This window comes from Vipera berus, assembly GCF_964194415.1.
Source record: "Vipera berus genome assembly, chromosome: 3".
NCBI classification, from domain to species: Eukaryota; Metazoa; Chordata; class Lepidosauria; order Squamata; family Viperidae; genus Vipera; species Vipera berus.
Window position 1 is genome coordinate 4796062 of NC_138204.1, and position 21011 is coordinate 4817072.

Sequence of the window (21011 nt, forward strand, 5' to 3'; positions counted from 1 at the left end):
CTATGCACTACTCTAAGCAGATGAGGTCCCTGGCTTGCCGAGGAGCAGGGAGTATCTTCCTGTGTGCTGTCCCGCTCACACACACACCCAAACACCCACCATGGGCGTTAGGAGTCTTTATTGAGGCTTCCAAGCCTGAATTAGCATTCCCCAGCAATTCCTTATGCCAGCACCAGCCCACAGTGCTGGCAAGTCGATTAGGCAAAGGCCAATCCCCAAAGCAAAGGCAAGACCCGAGGCAAAGGCAAGTCCACAGTTGTGCAATCCAAAGTTCAAAGCAAGAACACACAGCAATGAAATGGACACCTTGTTCTTGGCATTGCTTCACTCCCCTTGTTGTTTTTTTTTTTATTGAAAAGTTTTAACATACAATTTTCCTTTAAAAACCCCCCCCTCCCCCTCCCTTCACCCTCCCCCCCTACCTCTCCCCCCTCCCCCCTCCCCCCCCCGACTTCCCAGAGCTAAATACAAGGTATATATAAAAAAAGCAATCATAAACAATCATATACTAACAACTATAAACTCTAAAATCCATCACTCTCTAACTTATATAGGATAAAACAAGCCTTAATAATATTAAATATATATATAAAAAAAAAACTAAAAGAAAAAAAAAGAAAAAAGAAAGAAGACTTATTCAAATGCTACATAAAACTTTTTAACCCTATACTTATTCTGGATAAATTCGATCCATTTTCTCCATTCCATCATATAGCGTTCTTGCGAGTGATCTTTCAAATAGGCCGAAATCTTCGCCATCTCTGCCAGGTCGGAAACCTTTAAAGTCCACTCTTCTATAGACGGCAATTCCTCTTTCTTCCAATACTGACCTATCAAGAGTCTTGCTGCCGTAATTAAATTCAACATCAACTTAGCGTCCACAACTGTAGCATCTGTAATTATTCCCAACAAAAAAAGTTGCGGACAAAACTTTATCCTCTGTTTAAAAATCTTCTGCATGTTCCACCAGACTTTTATCCAAAAGGCCTTAACCTTTTTACATGTCCACCATATATGAAAATATGTTGCATCTTCATCACCGCACCTCCAACATTTTGGCTGATAATTCGGATACATACTTGCGAGCTTTTTAGGATCTAAATGCCATCTATAAAACATTTTGTAAAAATTCTCTCTTAGATTTTGAGCTTGTGTAAATTTTACGTTCCTCACCCAAATCTTTTCCCACGTGTCCATAGTAATAACTTCCTGGATATTTTGGGCCCATTTTATCATACAATCCTTAACAAGTTCTGTTTCTGAATCAATCTCTATCAACGCAAGATATATCCGTTTAATATGTGCTGGTCCCTGATTTCTAATTTGCTTTATCAGATTTTCATCAGTCATTGTAAAACCATTTTTCTGATCTTCTTTCCACCTGGCCCGTAACTGAGTATATTGAAACCAGTTTTGAACAACCTTCTCTTCTCGCAAGAGGCTATATGATTTCAAACACCAGACATTTCTTTCCAAACTTAGGATCTCCTTGTACGTAGTCACATCATGTTTGAAACCAGCATGTATATTTTCTATTGCGTGTTTTGGAATTGCCCACAATGGTATCTTACAATCTAACTTATGTCTGTACTTCTTCCAAACTCTCAGCAATGCCTGTCTTAACATATGCACTCTAAACACATTGTCTACCTTCTTGTCATACAACAAATATGCATGCCAGCCAAACAACAAATCATGGCCCTCAAGATTTAATAATCTCTCTTGTGTCAAATTAATCCAATCACTTATTCCTACTAATGCAGCAGCTTCATAATATAATTTAAGATTGGGCATTTTAAGCCCACCTCTCTCACGAGTATCCTGCATAATCTTAAGTTTAACTCGTGGCTTTTTCCCTGCCCACACAAATTTATTGATACCTCGCTGCCATTCCTCCAGATTAGAATCTTTCTTAAGAATCGGTATCATTTGAAATAGAAATAAAAATTTGGGCAGGACATTCATTTTCACTGCTGCAATCCGTCCCAACAAAGACAATTGCAATTTTTCCCAATTCTCCAATTCTTTTTGAATTTTCCCCCATAGTTTTTCATAATTATTTTTATATAACTTTGTATTAGAGGGCGACAAAAACACCCCCAAATATTTAACCCTTTTAACAATCTCAAATCCAGTTAGTCCTTCTAAAAGAGCCTTTTGCGAAACTGTCATATTTCTGGCCAAAATTTTGGTTTTCTGTGTATTAACTTTAAATCCAGAAACCTTCCCGTATTGTGTTATTATCTCCATCAGGTCCACAACAGAGTTCTCTGGCTGAGTCACTGTAACAACCAGATCATCTGCAAATGCTCTTAATCTATAATCCTGATCTCTAATTTGTATCCCCTTAATTTTTTCCGAATTCCGTATTTTAACCAATAATATCTCTAATGTTAACACAAATAACAAGGGCGATAGCGGACACCCTTGCCTTGTGCCCTTCTCAATATTACATACTTCTGTCAAGCTATTATTAACTATAATTCGGGCAGTTTGTTTTTGATATAATGCCCTAATCGGTTGCAAAAAATTTTCCCCAAAATCCATTTTGTCTAAAACTTTCAACAAAAATTGCCAATTCAATTGATCAAAAGCTTTTTCAGCATCTAAGAAAATTAGCGCCACAGATATCTGGTTGTTCCTTTCCAAAAACTCTAACACATCAACTATATGCCTCACATTATTTTTCATTTGCCTACCACTAATAAACCCCATTTGGTCCCCATGAATCACCTGTTGCAGAACCCTCATCAGTCTATTAGCCAAAACCTTAGCAAATATCTTGTAATCTGTATTTAAAAGCGATATCGGTCTGTAATTTTTAACTTGAGTAGCATCTTGGTCTTCCTTCGGAATCAAAGAAATAAAAGCTGTTCTCCAAGACGGTGGCACCTTTCCCCCCCTCTGGATTGTCTGGAACAGTTCCTTCAACGGTTTTATCATCTCTATTTGTAAATTTTTGTAATAGACCGCAGTCAAACCATCCGTACCTGGTGCTTTATCCACCTTCAATTCCTTAATTGCTGTAAAAATTTCTTCTTCTGTAATCAATTGATTAATCCCTTCTTTTTGTACTTGCGTAAGAACCGGGATGCTAGCATTCTCCAAATATATATCAATGTCTTTTTCATTAATTTTCTCCTTAGCATATAATTTAGAATAAAAATCCACAAAAGCGTCCTTAATAAGGTCCTGTTGAAACACAACCCTTCCTTTATGCTCAATCTTGTCTATATTAGAAGCTCTTTGTTTTTTCCTCAATCTGTAAGCTAACCATCTACCTGGTTTATTAGCGTTGCAAAAAGTATTATGCCTGGCAAACCGCAAATTGGTTGCCACTTGGTCAGCCATTAATTTATCAAATTGTCCTCTTAACAATTTAATAGCCTCCTTAATCTTCACATCCTCTGAGTTCAAAATCAAAGCCTTTTCTTTTTCCTTTATTTCATTCTCCAATTCTTTCCTCCTAGCTTCCACAGCACGTCTATGTTTATTATTCATATATATCAACACCCCTCTCATGTAGGCCTTGCTAGCATCCCAGACCATATCCATAGAGGTACCTTTGTTCATATTAGTTTCAAAAAAATCCTTCATCCGCTGTTTGCATTCTTCCACATTTCTCTGATTTCTAAACAAATTCTCATTTACGCGCCACGAGCGCCTATCTCTTTTCTCCTTATCAATCTCTAACCAGACTGGACTATGATCAGAGATAGTTCTTGCACAAATCTTCACCTTTTTAGTCCTCAAAAAAAAGTCATTAGTCACCAAGATGAAATCAATCCTCGAAAAAGATTGATGTCTATCAGAATAAAAAGTATAATCCTTTTCCTGCAAGTGTCTCTCACGCCAAATATCTCGCAATTCCAAGTCATCCTTCATTTCAAAAAAAGATTTAGGCAGTCTAGCATGACTTGGAATGCACTTAAAAGCTCCAGCCTTATCCATCTGTACATCCAAAACACCATTCCAGTCCCCCATAAAAATAAAAGATTTATAATCCAACTGGGTAAGCTTTGTTTGAAGTAAACTAAAAAAGTCAGCCTGTTGTTGTTGTTGATTAGGGGCATACAGTCCAACTAAAAGCGTCTTTTTGCCTTCTAGCAACAAGTCTATCAGTACATATCTTCCATGCTTGTCTGCTTCAATTAAGTCCGCTGTTATAGCACTTTTAATATAAACAACCACCCCATTTTTCTTATTCATTGCAGAGGCAACAAAATGCGTACCCAGTCTTGAGTTCAATAAAAACTTTTGGTCCATAGCCCTAATATGCGTTTCTTGCAAACATATAACATCTATCTTGAATTGTTTTAAATATTGAAAAACTTTCTTTCTCTTCTGTGGTGAATTTAGTCCATTAACGTTCCAAGTCAAAAATTTAGTTGCCATGCATATCCTCCCAAAGCTCTTGAAGCACTGCTTTGACAGGACTATCTTCTTTAGGCCGTGCTCCTCCCACTGCTTGGCTATGAGTACGTTGTGAAGATTCCGAAGACTTTTGCTGGTCTTGTTCTTTTATTTTCTTTGCTCGTTTTAAAGCAGCACGCGTTACCCTTTGCTCTCTAAGATCATCCAAAGAAGTTATAGCTTGATCTCCTCCAGCACCATTTTCCTCTGCTTCAGCCTCTTGATGTTCTCCCTCTCCAGGTCCCTTTGCTGCTTCCAGAAGTGTTAATGGGGTTGCTTTTAAAACGTTATTATAGAAATCACGCGCTTGCTTCACAGTAATCAGCCGGTACCTTTTGCCTTCATGCATCACCATCAACCCCTCTGGAACCTCCCATCTGAACCTTATATCTCGTTGTTTAAGCTCATGCACAAGAAATGTGAAGTCTTTCCTTTTCCTTAAAATCTTTGGAGGAATTTCTTTTAAAACCAAGACTTCTTGCTCAGCAATCACAACTTTAGCATCATAGGCAGCTTGTATAACTTCATCTCTAATTTCTCTTTTTGCAAAGTAGACCACCACATCTCTAGGCAACTTTCTCTGTCTAGCAATCCATGAATTCACACGGAACACTTTATCCATAGCTTGTCTTATTTCAGATGCTGGCTGATTCAATACCACTTCGAGAGCCTCAGAAACCAGCTGCTTTAAATCTTCCTTAACATTCTCTTTTAAGCCTCTGATTCTAACAGCAAACTGCATCTGGTAATATTGAGCAAGACTTAATTCCCTTTCCATTTTGTCTCTTAAATCTTCATTCTCCCGTACTTTTGCTTCTAATATGGCATTCTTTTGAGTCAAATCATCCACTTTTTCATCCAAATCATCCACACATTCCGCCACTTTATGCACTGAAGACAAAATGTCTACCTTCATCACGCTGTACTTCTGTTCCATCCTCTCTTCTATTCTCTCCTCCAGTTTCTCCAATTTCTCCTCCATCTGTGCAAATTTATCACCCATTGATTGATTAATTGATTCCAAAAGTTTATCCAGAGCATCTCGTAAGTCCTTCGGTGTCAATACATCAGGAGGGTGCAACGCCTGTAATGATGATTGTTGCACCGGAGAAGATCCACCACTCCGAAGAGTTTTAGGGGGAGGTTTAGCCGCCATCTTTAACTTTCACTTATGACGCACTTTCACTTAAAGTTTAAAAAATCCATCAAGCTCGAGAGTAAAATAAAATAATCCTCTTCACCTTTTCCTCTTGTACCGCTCTGCCTGCTCCTTTTAATCCATAGTCCTTTCTTCAGGCAGGGGTGGTCGCAGACGCCTGGCTCTGCTCCAAGAAGTCTGGAGCAGAGACGCCGGCCAGCTGGGAGCAACCCAGGCTTCGGGGGAGTTCAATCCTTCAGCCGCCCAAGCTCCAAGCTCAGGCGGCCCCGGAGAACTCTACCCCTACCTGGGGCCTCACCCCCTCCTCTTCTCCCGAGGAGGGGGCTTCAAATTCGCCCGAACAGCTGATCGGCGCTGTTTCGGGCGAAAAAACACACAGCTGAGCCGCGGGCAGCCCGGGAAGGCTGTCTCCGTCGCCGCGGAGCCACCGGAAGTCCCTCCCCTTGTTGTTGTTAGTTGCGAAGTCGTGTCCGACCCGTCGCGACCCCATGGACCACGTTCCTCCAGGCCTTCCTGTCCTCTACCATCTTCTGGAGTCCGTTTAGGCTCACGCCTCCTGCTTCAGTGACTCCATCCAGCCACCTCATTCTCTGTCGTCCCCTTCTTCTCTTACCCTCCACCTTTCCCAGCATTAGTCCTTCCTTCTCCTTAGGTGGCCAAAGGATTTGAGTTTTAGCTTCAGGATCTGGCCTTCTAAAGAGCAGTCAGGGCTGATCTCCTCTAGGACTGACCGGTTTGAACGCCTTGCAGTCCAAGGGACTCGCAGGTGTCTTCTCCAGCAACCCCCCTATGCTGAGCTAAATAACTGCTTCCTGGTGCAGCTCCATCAAGAGGGCGAGGCTGCCTCCTCACAAGTAGCCTGGCTGACCTTTGTTGCGCCTGCCTCCTCTCCGCCCTACCTGCTCTCCGATTTGGAGGAGGAGACAATTCTTCACCTCTACTGACCAGCGGCAGTCGTGTGCCCTCTCCACCCGAAGCCTCCGGGCTTCCCAACTGCAGCTGTGCCTCTTCTGTCTTTAGCTCAGCCGGCTGCGAGTCTGGTTGCTGCCCCGTGCTAGGCTTCTCCACTCCTGGCTCGTAGCCCTCGGCTGCCAGTCCAGGACTGCCCCATTCTCCCCTGATCTAGCATTTGAGGAAGCGCCCCGGGGGAGTCATCCCAGCCTGGCCTGAGGGGAAAGAAGAGTGGGTTGCCCCCTCAAGGGGAGCATCCATTTGTAAACTACCTTAAAATTTTTACCCCCTTTTTTCTTTATATATGCCGTAAAGGGATTCTCCTGCAGCTCGAAAGCGCTATTGACGATGTAAAACTCCCATCGGGTCAAAATGGACTCACGAAAGAAGGAAGGTATATTCCAATCTTTTTTTCCTTTTTCTTTTTTCTTTTTGTTTTAAAAAACCACACACACCATCTCTTCCAACTTGGCGTTACTGTAATCGTTACTTTTGCATGCTTCTCTTTTGGCCAGCCTGTTCCAATCACAATTGGGACTGGAAAATTCCTCGTTAAACAGGGTGGTCATTAAGCGGGGCATCATACGACCGGACCTGAGTTTACGACCTTTTTTTTTTTTTCCTGCGGTCATTAAGGGAACGAACACGGTGGTGAAGCAAGAGACCATGTGATTACAATTTGCAACCTTCCCTGCCAGCTTCCCCATTGACTTTGGTTGCATGTACATATGTTTGTTTGTTGGCTAGTTTTAGTAAACGTTACACTGCTCGTCTCTCTTACAAGGAGAGAAGCTGGCTGGCAAATCACATGACCCCAGAGCACTGCAAACATCGTAAGTGTAAGGAGGGATCACAAGTCCCTTTTTTCAGCGACCTAAGTTCAAATAGTCGCTAAACCGGGAGACGGTGAGTTCTAGTCCCGTCTTAACGACCACTGTCTCGCAGCCCAACTCATCTCATAGGGTTGTTGTTATGGGGAAGTTAAAAAGAGGAAGGACTATCAGTAGGTTTGTCACCTTGAGTAGTGTGTTAAAAAAAAAGTGGGATAAAACTTTAAGAAACAAAAAGTGAAGGGTCATAAGTGAGAGCTACCTCTACTGTATATGAATTTTGGAGATGTTGCCCCAAGGCAGTGATGGCGAACCTTTCAGAGCAAGGGTGTCAAACTCGCAAAGTCACGCGACGTGTTGCGATGTATCGCAACTTTTTTTGCCATTGCCGGCAATGGGGTGGGCACAGTTTTGCTAGGATGCCTCCGGCCCGTGGGCCGGCAGTTTGACACCCCTGTTTTAGAGACTGAGTGCCCCAAAACCGCCCCCACCCTGCCTGCCTGCAGGGCCACTCACCAACTCCATGGCCCGCCACATATCTCCTAGGCAGCCCAGCAGCGCCAAGGCAGCCATGCCCTCCACCCGCACCCCGCAGCATCAACTGCGCGTGACGGGGCGCGAGGGCGGAGTCTTGTCCCCGCTGCCTGGCTGCCATGTCCTTGGTTGCGCTGGTCCACGTGGGCCACGCTTGGGGGTGACTCTCCTCTGCGGGGCTGCTGGTGAAAAGGGGGCCTCTGGGGGAGGCAGGGGTGGGGCGAGGGCATGCGTGCCCACAGAGAGAGCTCTGAGTGCCACCTCTGGCACGCATGCCATCGGTTCGCCACCACCGCCCTAAGGCACACCACTTAGTTAAGTCGAACAGCATTTGCCATTTTGTTGACCGTTTACACCAGACATGTCAAACACAAGGCCCGGGGGCCAGATCCGGCCCGCGAAGTGGTTTCATGCGGCCCGCAAAGCCATCCTGGAAACAGTGAGGGAACAGCCCCCGCTGCCTTGGCCCTGGCCCAGAGACCCTCCTTCTGCCAGAGACCCTCAGATCTGTCCCACTCCTGCTCAGGCCCCCATAGGCACCCTTGATGCCAACGATGTAGAGCTGGCCACGCCCACCCAGTAGGCCATACGCACTCTAGCCACGCCCACCCAGTAGGCCACGCCCACCCTGACCATACCCACCCGGCCCCCTGAGGGCAACCGCAATGCTGAAATTGAGTTTGACACCCCTGGTTTACACTGTTCTTTGCAATCACATTTGGGGTTTTTTTCCTCTGCAGAAAATTTTCTCTATAGAAGTCTAGAAGGTCTTAGCAAACGAACTTGCATCCTTTGCTTTGTAAATTTCTTTTTTTTTTCCAGATCTCACTGCCTCAACATAGCGACATATAGGTAGACTTTGACTTATAACAGTTCATTTAGTGACCATTTGAAATTACAACAGCACTGGAAAAAGTGACTTGTGACCGTTTTTCGCACTTACGACCGTTGCAGCACTCGCACGGTCACATGATCAAAATTCAGATGCTTGGCAGCCGGTTCATATTTATGACGGTTGCAGTGTCCTGGAATCCCCTTTTGCGACCGTCTGACAATCACACTCAAGGGGGAAGCCAGATTATACAACTGCGATGATTCACTTGACTGTGGTAAAAAAAAGTCGTAATAGGAGGCAAAACTCACTTAACAACTGTATTAATTAGCAACAGAAATTTTACCTCAGTTGTGGTCCTAAGTCAGGGGTCTTCAAACTTGGCCCTTTTATGACTTCTGGACTTCAACTCCCAGAATTCCTCAGCCAGGAATTCTGGGAGTTGAAGTCCACAAGTCATAAAAGGGCCAAGTTTGAAGACGCCTGTCCTAAGTAGAGGACTATATAGAGATATACAATTCAGCCCAAAATTTATGTTGTTAAGTGAGACATTTGTTAAGTGAGTTTAGCCCCATTTTAGGACTTTTCTTGCCCCGGTTGTTAAGTGAATCACTGCAGTTCATAAGTTGGTCACCCAGGTTGTTAAGTGAACCAGGTTCCCCCATTGACTTGGCTTGTCAGAAGGTCGCAAAAGGAGATCACACGATCTTGGGACACTGCAATTCCATCATAAATATGAACCAGTTGCCAAGCGTCTGAATTTTGATCACGTGATCGTGGGGATGCTGGAAAGGTTGCAACTGAAAAACCGTCATAAGCCTCTCTTTTTCAGTGCCGTTATCACTTTGGTCGCTAAACGAACTGTTGTAAGTCGAGGACTACCTGTATGGCCTCAGCTTACAGCCAATCGTGATGTGATCTAGAGTTTGACATGGAAGCCCTGAGGGGAGGAGAGACTGCCCCCTAGGACTACCTAGCTCTGATGCTAAGGTCTAAGGGCTTTTCAACCAGTGGTACGGGTACCACCTGGGGTACACTGGCACCTGGCAGGTGGTACGCGAGCATCCTAGGAAAGTGGTAGCGGAGGGGAATGAGTTGAACCGGTGGCAGCACCGCACAAGCCTGAGCGAGAGACGGCTGGAGCTGCAGGGCTGTCAGGGCTCAGCGGAAGCGCCAGGATCAGCGCCAGGCTCCAGCTGGAGCTCGGCACTGATCCTGGTGCTTCTGAGCCCAGAAGAAGCGCCGATCAGCTGGAACGTTGCAGCATCTCCCGGTCTTGTGATTTGCATTCAGATGCTCGGCAACTGATTCATATTTATGACGGTCACAGTGTCCCAGGGTCATGTGAAGTGACCAAAACCTGCTGCGACCACCCAGCAGATGAGGGGAATAAAAACCAAACACCAACACCCCCCCCCCCCCGCTGCCAATCCTCAACAAAAATGCTCACAACAATGAAAACCTCGGATAGGAGGAAGAGCGCCGCCAGGCGGGCAGACAGGTGTCTTGTTCGGCTGTGGCTTGGGGGGCGCTTTTTTCAGTGCCATTGTAACTTCGAACAGTCCCTAAGCGAACTGTCGTAAGTCGAGGACTACCTGTACTTCATCACTTTTTTTTTTTTGGTCATCAAGTTTTTGACACCTTGCTAGGCGACTGGTGGTGCTCGGATGTCGCCGTATCCTAAAAGTGGTGCAGTGGGTGAAAAAGTTGAAAAGCCCTGGTCTAAGAGAAATCGGAGAACGCAGGGTAAAGGAACAGCCACAAAACGACATCTTGCAAAGAGCTTAAGAGGCTTGTAAAGCAGAAGTACACCCCTTGCCAGCTCACACACACCAGGCTGAAGACCAGGTGTAGCTCTGAGCAGCTCCGGGCAGTGGGTCTCAAGTGGCACCTGTTCCTCTTTTGGGGAACGCCTGCTAATGAGCAGGTCTGCCATCCTAGTTAAAACCGAGCTCTTCAGGCACACGTGAGGCTTCAAGGTGCTCGTTTTGACTCTCCCCTCCCGTATAAAAGAAAGCTTCAAAGGTCCCTTCTGGGTCCTCATCCTCCCACTTTCAGCGCCCTGGAAGGGAGGCTGGCTGGCAGGCTGCGTTTCTTAGATCTCTCGCTAAGCACATTTAATAATTAAAAGTCTTTGTGCAAAGTCGGAGCCTGCTTTCCTCGGCATTGGGGGAAACAACGGAGATAATGCAAGAGAGCTCTTTATTTATTTACTACATTTATAGGCCGCCTCGTGATTGGAGGAGACTGGGCTGCTTGCGATGTAATAAAAATAGAGAGACAAGAGCGGCTATGAATATAAGAAAAGGATTAAAATTATGGGGGCTTGGTTGTTTTCTTGCAGACTTTTGTTTACCCAACTAAGTAACACTTTGAGGGCAGGCAACTAAATTTCATTTTTAATGTGTGCCATTGTGCCCACAGTTAAAAAACTATCTTGTCTGTCTGTGTGTCTGTCTCTAGATAGATAGATGGATGGATGGATGGATAGATAGATAGATAGATAGATAGATAGATAGATAGATAGATAGATAGATTATCTATCTTATCTACCTTATCTCTTATCTATCTTATCTACTTATCTCTTATCTACCTTATCTATCTATCTTATCTACCTATGTTAACTATCTTATCTACCTATCTTATCTACCTATCTATCTTCTCTTATCTATCTTATCTAGCTTCTCTTATCTATCTAGCTTCTCTATTATCTATCTTATCTCTCTACTCTTTATCTATCATCTCTATCTCTTCTCTATCTTACCTATCTATCTAACATCGTTGGGTTTTAAGGCCCTTCCTGAGGATTAAGATGGCGGGGGTGGCTCTCGCCTCTGGCGGCAAGACGAAGCCCTGGTAGAAAAGGGTCTTCCAGACCTCGCCAGCCAAAATTCCTCGGCAGATGGGGTTTGTAGTGAGCTGGTTCTGCCAGAACCATAATCATATCTGCTTTCCCTTCAGCAACTCCAGGCTTTGGCTGCTCTTCTCCACATGTCACCCTCACAACAACCTGTGCTTTAAGATGGGCCGAAACATTTGTGTGTAAATACACTGACTTCCCTCTCCTTAAATCAGACTATTCCAGAATAGTTCGTTTTGAAACGAGATGCAGTGTTCATCTCTGCAGGGAAACTTGGAATAAGCCGTTGCAGAATGAGGCTGTGCTTTCTGCTGACTGTATACTTCCAATGAGGCATTGAGCTGTAAAATCTACTGTTTCGTCTCTCCTTTCCCTCCCCCCCCCTCTTTTTGAATCCAATGTCAAGTGTGGGTGGTGTAGTGAAGATTTGTGGCAAGTTAAAAAAAAAAGAAAAAAAAAAGAAAATCAGATTTGGTAAGTGAGGAATAACAGCATGCTTTTCATCCTACAGAGATGGGAAGGCTGCTGCTTCCTTTCAGGATGTACTAAAAATACCTCCTTAACAGTATGTTTCTGCTTGAATCTCTAGCTACATATTTGACTTGTTCGCAAAGGCTCAAATCACGTACGAAACTCAGAATTCTCTCCGTGAATCACTGGAACAGATTGTGCAGTATTTAGCTGGCCGTAAGTATAAGACCTCACTTTTAAGGAGACGGGGGGAAAAATATCTCGAGGAGGGTGGAAAAGTTTGGGAAAAATTTAATATAGGGATTGTGAAAGGTAATAATTTTGCCTCATCTGTTCTGGTCAGCTCAGCAAAAAAAAAAAAGAAGAAGAAGAAGAAGCCGTCCGGGTGGATGGGTGGGAGTAGCTGGCTTAATAGTTTATTACAGATAGTCTTCGACTTACAATCACATCAAGCCCAACGTTTCAGTTGTTAAGCGAGACAACTGTCAAGGGAGCCATGCTCCATTTTGTGACATTTTTTTGCCATGGTGGTTAGGCGACTCCATACAGTTGATAAGTGAAGCACATGATTCGGGCTTCTCTCCCCCTTTGACTTTTGCTTGTCAGAAGCTGCTTCAGAAGATTGCAAATGACAATCCCAGAATCCTGGGATGCCTCACCCATTTTAAATACACGCCGGTTGCCAAGCACCAGACGTTTGATCACGAGACTGTAGGGAATGCTGTCGTGGTCAAAGGTGTGAGAACTGGTCATCAGTTTCAGTGCCATTCTAACTTTGAATGGGCATTTAATAACAACAACAAAATATAATAATAGTAATAATAATAAAAAATGGGAGGTACCTTGGAGGTCATCTAGTCCAACCCCCTGCTCAGGCAGGAAACCTATACCATTTCAGACAAATAGCTGTCCAGTGTCTTCTTAAAAACTTCCAGTGTTGGAACATTCACCGCTTCTGGAGGCAGGTAGTTCCACTGGTTAATTGTTCTCACTGTCAGGAATTGTCTCCTTAGTTCTAGGTTGCTTCTCTCCTTGATGAGTTTCCATCCGTTGCTTCTTCTCCTGCCTCAACTAGGCTGCCAGACACTAATCAGAGGAACAGAAGCCACCCAGTCTGGATCCAAAGAGAACTCAAAGAGTGGGTGGGCTTCTGGACCCCTTTTATTCCCCCCCCCCCCACTCCAAAAAAAACCTTGCTTTGTTCATTCACAAGACTGGCAGCAACTCTTGCCTTGTTGACTGACAAATTTGGTAGCTGTTAATGGGATTTGGGGAAAAGGTTTCCCAGGTGATCAGGCCCAAGTTTGTTTGCCTGGTTCAGGTGACATTTTTTCCCACTTTCTTTCCACGAGTTCTAGTTTTGCCTTGGGCACAAAAAATTGACTCTGGGCCAAGCAACAAGAAGCTGGGAGTTCTAGTCCCACCTTAAGCATAAAAGCCAGCTGGGTGACTCTGGGCCAATCACCAGGAGGCAATGAGTTCTAGTTCTGCCTTAGACGTGAAAGCCGGCTGGGTGACTTTGAGCCAATCGCTCACTCTCGGCCCACCCCACCTCACAGGTTTATTGTGGGGAACATAGGAGGAAGGAGTATTAAGCATGTTTGCCACCTTGAGTTGTTTATAAAAATAAGGGCAGGAAATAATAGCTCACAAAGGGATCCTTTAGACAACATTCCCGGCGCTTCACCCTAGTCTCACAGTGTGCATTGAAATCTTCTTTACATTTTCCATGTAAATTTTCACGTGCCTCAGTAGGGTATAGCAGCTGACTGAATAATACAAAAAAGAGTTCAAAGGAGCAACAAAGATGATCAGGGGACTGGAGGCTAAAACATACAAAACGGTTGCTGGAATTGGATCTGTCTAGTTTAATGAAGAGAAGGACGAGGGGTGACATGATAGCAATCTTCCAATCTCTCAGGGGCTGCCCCAAAGAAGAGGGAGTCAAGCTATTCTCCAAAGCACTCGAGAGTGGAATAAGAAGCAATAGATGGAAATTGATCAAGGAGAGAAGTGACCTAGAACTAAGGAGAAATTTCCTGACAGTAAAAACAGTCAGTGGAATGCCTTTCCTCCAGATGTTTTGGGTGCTCCATCACTAGAGGATCGTAAGAAGTTAGAGCCTCTACCGTTGCTCTACGCAGATGATACCACTCTAATGGCAGAAAGTGAAGAGGAACTAAAGAGCCTCTTGTTGCGGGTGAAGAAGGAATGTGCAAAAGTTGGGTTGAAACTAAACATTAAGAAAACCAAGATCATGGCATCCGGCCCTCTCAATTCCTGGCAAATAGATGGGGAAGAAATGGAGGTAGTGACAGATTTTATTTTCCTGGGCTCCAAGATCATTGCAGACGGGGACTGCAGCCAAGAAATTAAAAGACACTTGCTCCTGGGGAGGAAAGCCATGACAAATCTAGACAGCACACTAAAAAGCAGAGACATCACCCTGTCGACAAAAGTGCGTATAGTCAAGGCTACGGTCTTCCCAGTTGCAACGTATGGCAGTGAAAGTTGGACCATAAAAAAGGCTGAGCGCCAAAGAATTGAGGCCTTTGAACTATGGTGCTGGAGAAGACTCCTGCGAGTCCCTTGGACTGCAAGGCGATCAAACCGGTCGGTCCTAGAGGAGATCAACCCTGACTGCTCTTTAGAAGGCCAGATCCTGAAGCGGAAACTCAAATACTTTGGCCACCTAATGAGAAGGAAGGACTCACTGGAGAAGAGCCTCATGCTGGGGAAGATGGAGGGCAAGAGAAGAAGGGGACGACAGAGAATGAGGTGGCTGGATGGAGTCACTGAAGCAGTAGGTGTGAGCCTAAATGGACTCCAGAAGATGGTAGAGGACAGGAAGGCCTGGAGGAACATTGTCCATGGGGTCGCGATGGTCGGACACAACTTTGCAACTAACAACAACAAAGATAACCCATGACCCCTGGGTCCTCACTTCAGAGATATTTCCTGACCAGATTCCTCAAATGCCTTCAACTAGGGCTGAACTTCCCATGTACTGGGAAAGTTCTTAAAAATTCAGAGACCTTTTCAGAGATGCCTTGGAAGTAGCCCACATTGAACTGCGTGTAGCACCGTCAAACATCAGGAGGTGGCTGGATGGAGTCACTGAAGCAGGAGGCGTGAGCTTAAATGGACTCCAGAAGATGGTAGAGGACAGGAAGGCCTGTAGGAACGTTGTCCATGGGGTCACGATGGGTCGGACACAACTTCACAGCTAACAACAAACTGTTGGTCTGAAATGGTATAGGGTTTTCTGCTTGAGCAGACAGTTGGACTAAAAGACCTCCAAGGTCTCTTCCAAATCTCTTGTTCTGTTGTCTTGGAAAGCACTTATGGTCAGTCCAGGTTAGTACTTGGATAGGAGACCACCAGGAAACTCTAGGGCAGTAGGCTAGACTGGATAGTCAAGGTAGCACCTTGGAAGAAGGCAGTGGCAAACTGTTTCCATATTGTCACCAAGAAATCTCCATGAAATGACCTGCATATTTGATTTCCCTACTTCTTTTGCACTGATGACATTACCTAGTTTCGTAATAAAACGTCTGCAAGAAAAGAATCAAGCCGACAGAGCACCAAGGACCCCCATCTCTTAAAAGTTATCATTGATTGCCAATCTTTGGAGGAGGTTTTGGTTCATATTGTGAAAAAGTGTTCAGAATCTTAGATAATTTTATTTAACGCCATCTTCTAAACCTGCTGTACGTATGGTAGTGAATAACACAATGGGGAAACAGTGCATTCAAGGTATGCTTATAATGTGCATATTTGGAGGGATATATAGAAATACTATTTTCATATATATATATATTTATTCTAGGTTCTGGGACAGTCACTAACACTGCTGGACTGCATAAATTTATAGATGTAATTCAGGTAAACTTTTAGTTCTTGAATTCAATACCTAAATATATATATTTCTTTTTGATGTTCATCGTTCTTGATATTTTCCTAACCACCACTAGGTGACTCTCCAAGCTTTACTTTTCATTGAATTAATTAGGATACGGTAAAAGAGATACACTCTTTGCGTTTTCCAAACTCAGCAACCTTAAAATGTCTGCGCTTCCAATATGTCCTGGCCAGGGTTTCTGGGAGTTGAAATCCACACATCTTAAAAGTTGCTGTATTTGGGGGGAAAAAAGTGCTTTAGACTCTATGGTGCTCTCTACTATAACACATCCATGATTGATGGATTGATTATGTGCCATCAAGTTGCTTTCAACCCCTGTTTAGATACATAACACAGAGATAGAAGTATACATTAGCAAAAAACAAAAAAAACCAGAAGTAGCTGTTTCGTTGCAACAATTAAAGGCCTGGAACTAAAACATGTGAAGAACCGTTGCAGGAACTGGGTATGGCTAGTCTAGAGAAAAGAAAGACTAGGGATGACATGATAGCAATATTCCAATATTTGGAGGGGCTGCCTCAAAGAAGGGGGGGAGGGGGTTCAAACTTATTTTCCAAAGCACCAGAGGGCAGGACAAATGTCACTGGATGGAAACTAATCAAGGAGAGAAACAACCTGGAACTAAGGAGAAACTTCCTGACAGTGAGAACAATTAATCATTGGAACGCCTTGCCTCCAGAAGTTGTGGGTCTCCAACACTGGAAGTTTGTAAGAAGAGATTGGACAGCCATTTGTCCGAAAGGGTGTAGGGCAGGGATGGCGAACCTTTTAGAGACCGAGTGCCCAGACTGCAATCCAAAACCCACTTGTGTATCGTCGGTGCCGGGTGGGCGTGGTGTATTGGGTGGGTGTGGCCAATTGGTTGGGCGTGGCCCATAGGGTGGGCATGACTGGGTGGGACTAAAAAGTTCAATCAATCAGTTCCAACTTTGCGAGACCTTTTTTTTTTTCCTGTGAGAAGTTGAAATTGATTGAACCTTTTTTTTTTTTTGCACACAGCAGCGGAGGCCTAAAGCGAAAAGGTTTTATAAAACCCAGCTGAAGGCCTAGGACTGGGGCGACGGCGCGCGTGCCCACAGAGAGGGGTCTGCGTGCCACCTGTGGCATGGGTGCCATAGGTTCGCCACCACGGGTATAGGGTTTCCAGTCTGAGCAGCTCTATTCTGATTAAACTATGCTTTTTCTCATCTGCAAAAGTTCAAAGATTTTATTAACTGCATTAGCATGATTAACTGCAAATCCAGTGGCTCCACAATTCCTATCTGGTAGTTGCATTGAAGGTACAGTGCGTGCTTGACCTGGTTCTCAAATTTACTCATTTTCTAGGTTTGCTCAGTTCATTAAAACCTAAACTAATTAAGCCGGCAGAAGTACAGTTAGGCCTCATTTAACATCCGCTTGCAAAGCAACCGTTCAAAATGACAACCGCGCTGAATGAAAGGGGCTTAGGATGGTCCTCGCAGTTGTGGCCTTCGCAGCATCTCCATAGTCCTGCGGTTGCAATTCAGACGCTTGCAGACCACTTGGCAATTGCAACATTGCAGTGCCCCGCAGTCACATGATTGCCTTATTGTGATCTTCAGCGCTTGTTTCTGACAAGCAAAATCGATGAGGAAGCCGTCTGGAGGACTCCAATAGCCATCACGTGACTTTGGGATGCTGCCACCGTGCGGGCTTCTCCTAAGAACGGCAGGTGGCAGTGGCACAACTGCGGTCACAGAACGGTGCAGTCACGCAGTGGAGTTCCCGGTTCCAATTACAGGTAGTCCTCGACTTAACAACTGTTTAGTGACTGATCGAAGTAGGTCACTGGGGAAAAAAAAAGCGGCACGACCGTTTTTCAGGCTTAACGGCCGTTGCCGTATCCTCGTGGTCGCATGACCAAAAATTTGGACACTTGCCCACAGGTTCGTATTTATGACGGTTGCAGTGTCCCCGAATCACGTAAACACTTTTTGCGACCTCCTGATAAGCAAAGTCAGTGGGGAACCAGATTCACTTAACAACCGGGGTGGTGACAATTGCAACGATTCACTTAGCAACTGTGGCAAGAAAAGTGGTAAAGTGGGGCAAAAAAATCACTTAATCATTATCTCGCTTAGCCACATAAATTTTAGGCTCAATTATGGTCGTAATTGTACCTGTACAATTGCTGAGCAAGAACTATCTCTTCAAAAACCATAACCAAGGTTCAAACAAACTTAGCAAGCTATGGAAACAGAGCTACTGGGTGTGAAACTGACCTGGTTTAAGAATCAGTCTCCTTTCCGAGACTTTAATCATCTATTTTTGCATAAAATCATTTCTTTTCTGTCCTTCTGTTCTTTCAGTCCCCCCAAGGGCTGGCTGCTTTGATCATCCTCATTACCATTTTACATCATGCTAAAATGAAAATAGTAAAAGGATTTCACAGCAGGAGCAAAAATTATCGCCCGTTATTTAGTTCCAACAATTTTTATGCCATCTGTTTATATGGCCGTAAGCAGCTTACACCCTGCAGTAGGAAAAAGGTCCATAAAAACAATCCAGCGAGTTAGTCTCGGAATGCTGATCAAAAATAGCACCAAGGGGGCTGGCAGGAGGATCCTACTCAGTCGCACAGCCCAAAATAATGCTGCCTACTAGATTACGGGTAGTCCTCGACTTAACGACCACAATTGAGCCCAACATTTCTGTTGATAAGTGAGACATTTGTGAAGTGAGATTTGCGACCTCTCTTGCCACAGTTGTTAAGTGAATTAGTGCAGTCGTTAAGTTAGTAACACAGCTGTTAAACGAATCCGGCTTCCCCCATTGACTTTTGTCAGGGTAATGATTTAAAGGCTAACCAGCTGATGTAATGTAAGGTGGATGATGCAATGATAGGAATGAGTCAGCAGGATCTGTGTCTCTTTAAGAGCAAGCAGGGTCTGTGTCCCTTTAAGAGCCAGCAGGGTCTGTGTCTCTTTAAGAGCCTGAGTATAAAAGGGAAGGCCTTGCTGGAGTCTTCTTCTCTCGTCCGTTTCCTGCTGTAAGTGCTGAATGACCCCGTGTATGTATTTTGTTCCTAGCGTATATTGTAGATAGTGTAATGCAAAGCACCATTTGAGTCCTTCAGGAATAGGGCGGTATAAAAATTTAATTAATTAATTAATTAAATAATTAAATACAAACCACGGTTTACTGCATTTACTCCCGGGTTACCTCAGTGCAGTAAGACTGTGCATGCTCCGACAACTTTGCCTGTCAGAAGGTCACAAAAGGGGATCACGTGACCCTGGGACACTGCAACGGTCATAAAGAAGAACCAGTTGCCAAGCATTTACATTTTGATCACATGATCGTGAGAATGCTGCAAAGGTTACAACTGTGGGAAATGGTCAGAGGTCACTTTTTTTCAGTGCCGCTGTTAGCTTTGAACGGTGTCAGGACCCACCCCCAATCCACGTCTTAGGAAAACAAAAACTCTGGGAATCAGTTCTAGTCCAAAAGGAATTTTTTACTTTATGGTTATTGCCTTCTTCCTTTACAGCAGGGGGTCTTCAAACCTGGCCCTTTTATGACTTGTGGACTTCAACTCCCAGAATTCCTCAGCCAGGCACACTGGCTGAGGAATTCTGGGAGTTGAAGTCCACAAGTCATAAAAGGGCCAAGTTTGAAGACCCCTGCTTTACAGATTCAAATGGAGACACAAGCCAGATGCCCTCTTCCCTAACCCTCCCCTTTGTTCCCCCAGTTCAAAAGGTTTCCCTTGGTCTTTGAAATAACCTAAGGCAGGCTGAATCCACATTTTATTTATTTATTTATTTATATTTAAATTTATATACCGCCCTATTCCCGTAGGACTCAGGGCGGTTTACAGGGAAAATTAAAAGTTAAAATACATCATATACAATTAAAAACGATGAAAACTAAGATTAAATTAATCCCTGAACTTAACTAAAACCCCATTAATTAAAAATTAAAACCCCTCAGTCTGGGCCAGACAACTCAAAAAACCAAGTTTTCAAGTCCCTACGAAATGAGCGAAGGTCGGGGGCGGTCCTAAGCTCGGTGGGAAGCTGGTTCCAAAGGGCCGGCGCGCCCACAGAGAACGCCCTGCCCCTGGGAATAACCATGCGCTCTTCCTTCCTCGGGAGATGGCAGAATCTATGGGGAGGGGGGGGGAATAATGTTTTAAACATATATTTATGAATGTGATATAAATGGATTCTGACAAACGGTCGCCAAATGAACTCTTCTTAAGTCGAGGACTGGGAAATTCCTGAGGCATCTGTTGGAAACCCAAGAGGAACCGTAAAGATGTGCAAGAGTTAATGGTCCCCATTCCCCCAATAGAAGTCAGGGGTGGCTGCAATTCTGCCGTCTAATCAGGATGAGAGGCATCAAGATCAGGGTTGTCCCAAAGCGGCTTTTTTTCAGGAGGCAACTGGACTTTTTGGCTTTTCTTTGAAGACCTTTCGCTTCTCCTCCAAGAAGCTTCTTCAGCTCGTGACTGGAGGGTGGGGAATGGAAGGATTTATACTCCTTGCAGACGGCTGGTCCTCGTGAAAAAGCCTCTTTGGGACGAGCAGACTGATGTGAATCACCCTCAGATCACAGTTTTAAAAAAGGAATGGCTTTTGCCAGAAGTCAGAAAGCTTACCAGGAAAACCATCCATACCAATACAAGAGAATGTTTGTAGCTCAGGGCTGGACTTTAGGGTCGCTTGTACTCGCTGAGTTTGGTTGGTTTCTCCCAGACCAGACATGTCAAACCCGCGACGTCACGTGACGTTGCGCGACGTATCAGAGCTTTTTCCCCATTGCTGGCAATGGGGTAGGCGCGGTTTCGTCGCAACGCATCCGGCCCGTGGGCCAGCAGTTTGACACCCCTGTCCCAGATGCTTTGCCTCCTTTGTGCTGGGTGGGGCTCCTGCTCTGGGCGGCGGTGGCAGCCTGATGGACCTGCTGCTGATGGCGGTGGCACGCGTGCCAACAGAGAGGGCTCTGAGTGCCGCCTCTGGCAAGCGTGCCATAGGTTCGCCACCACTGACCTATACCATCTCAGACAGGTGATT

At 44.7% G+C, this 21011-nt stretch overlaps 1 protein-coding gene across 1 annotated transcript in view; it reads left to right on the plus strand.

Moving 5' to 3' along the window:
- The window catches only part of RTEL1 (regulator of telomere elongation helicase 1), a 177222-nt gene that overhangs the window by 56166 nt on the left and 100045 nt on the right, over positions 1-21011 (plus strand). The window contains exons 12-14 of the mRNA XM_081323881.1: positions 6839-6917; positions 12169-12266; positions 15880-15935. Of these exons, the coding sequence (XP_081180007.1) occupies positions 6839-6917; positions 12169-12266; positions 15880-15935 (233 nt within the window). The remainder of the gene's footprint in view (positions 1-6838; positions 6918-12168; positions 12267-15879; positions 15936-21011) is intronic.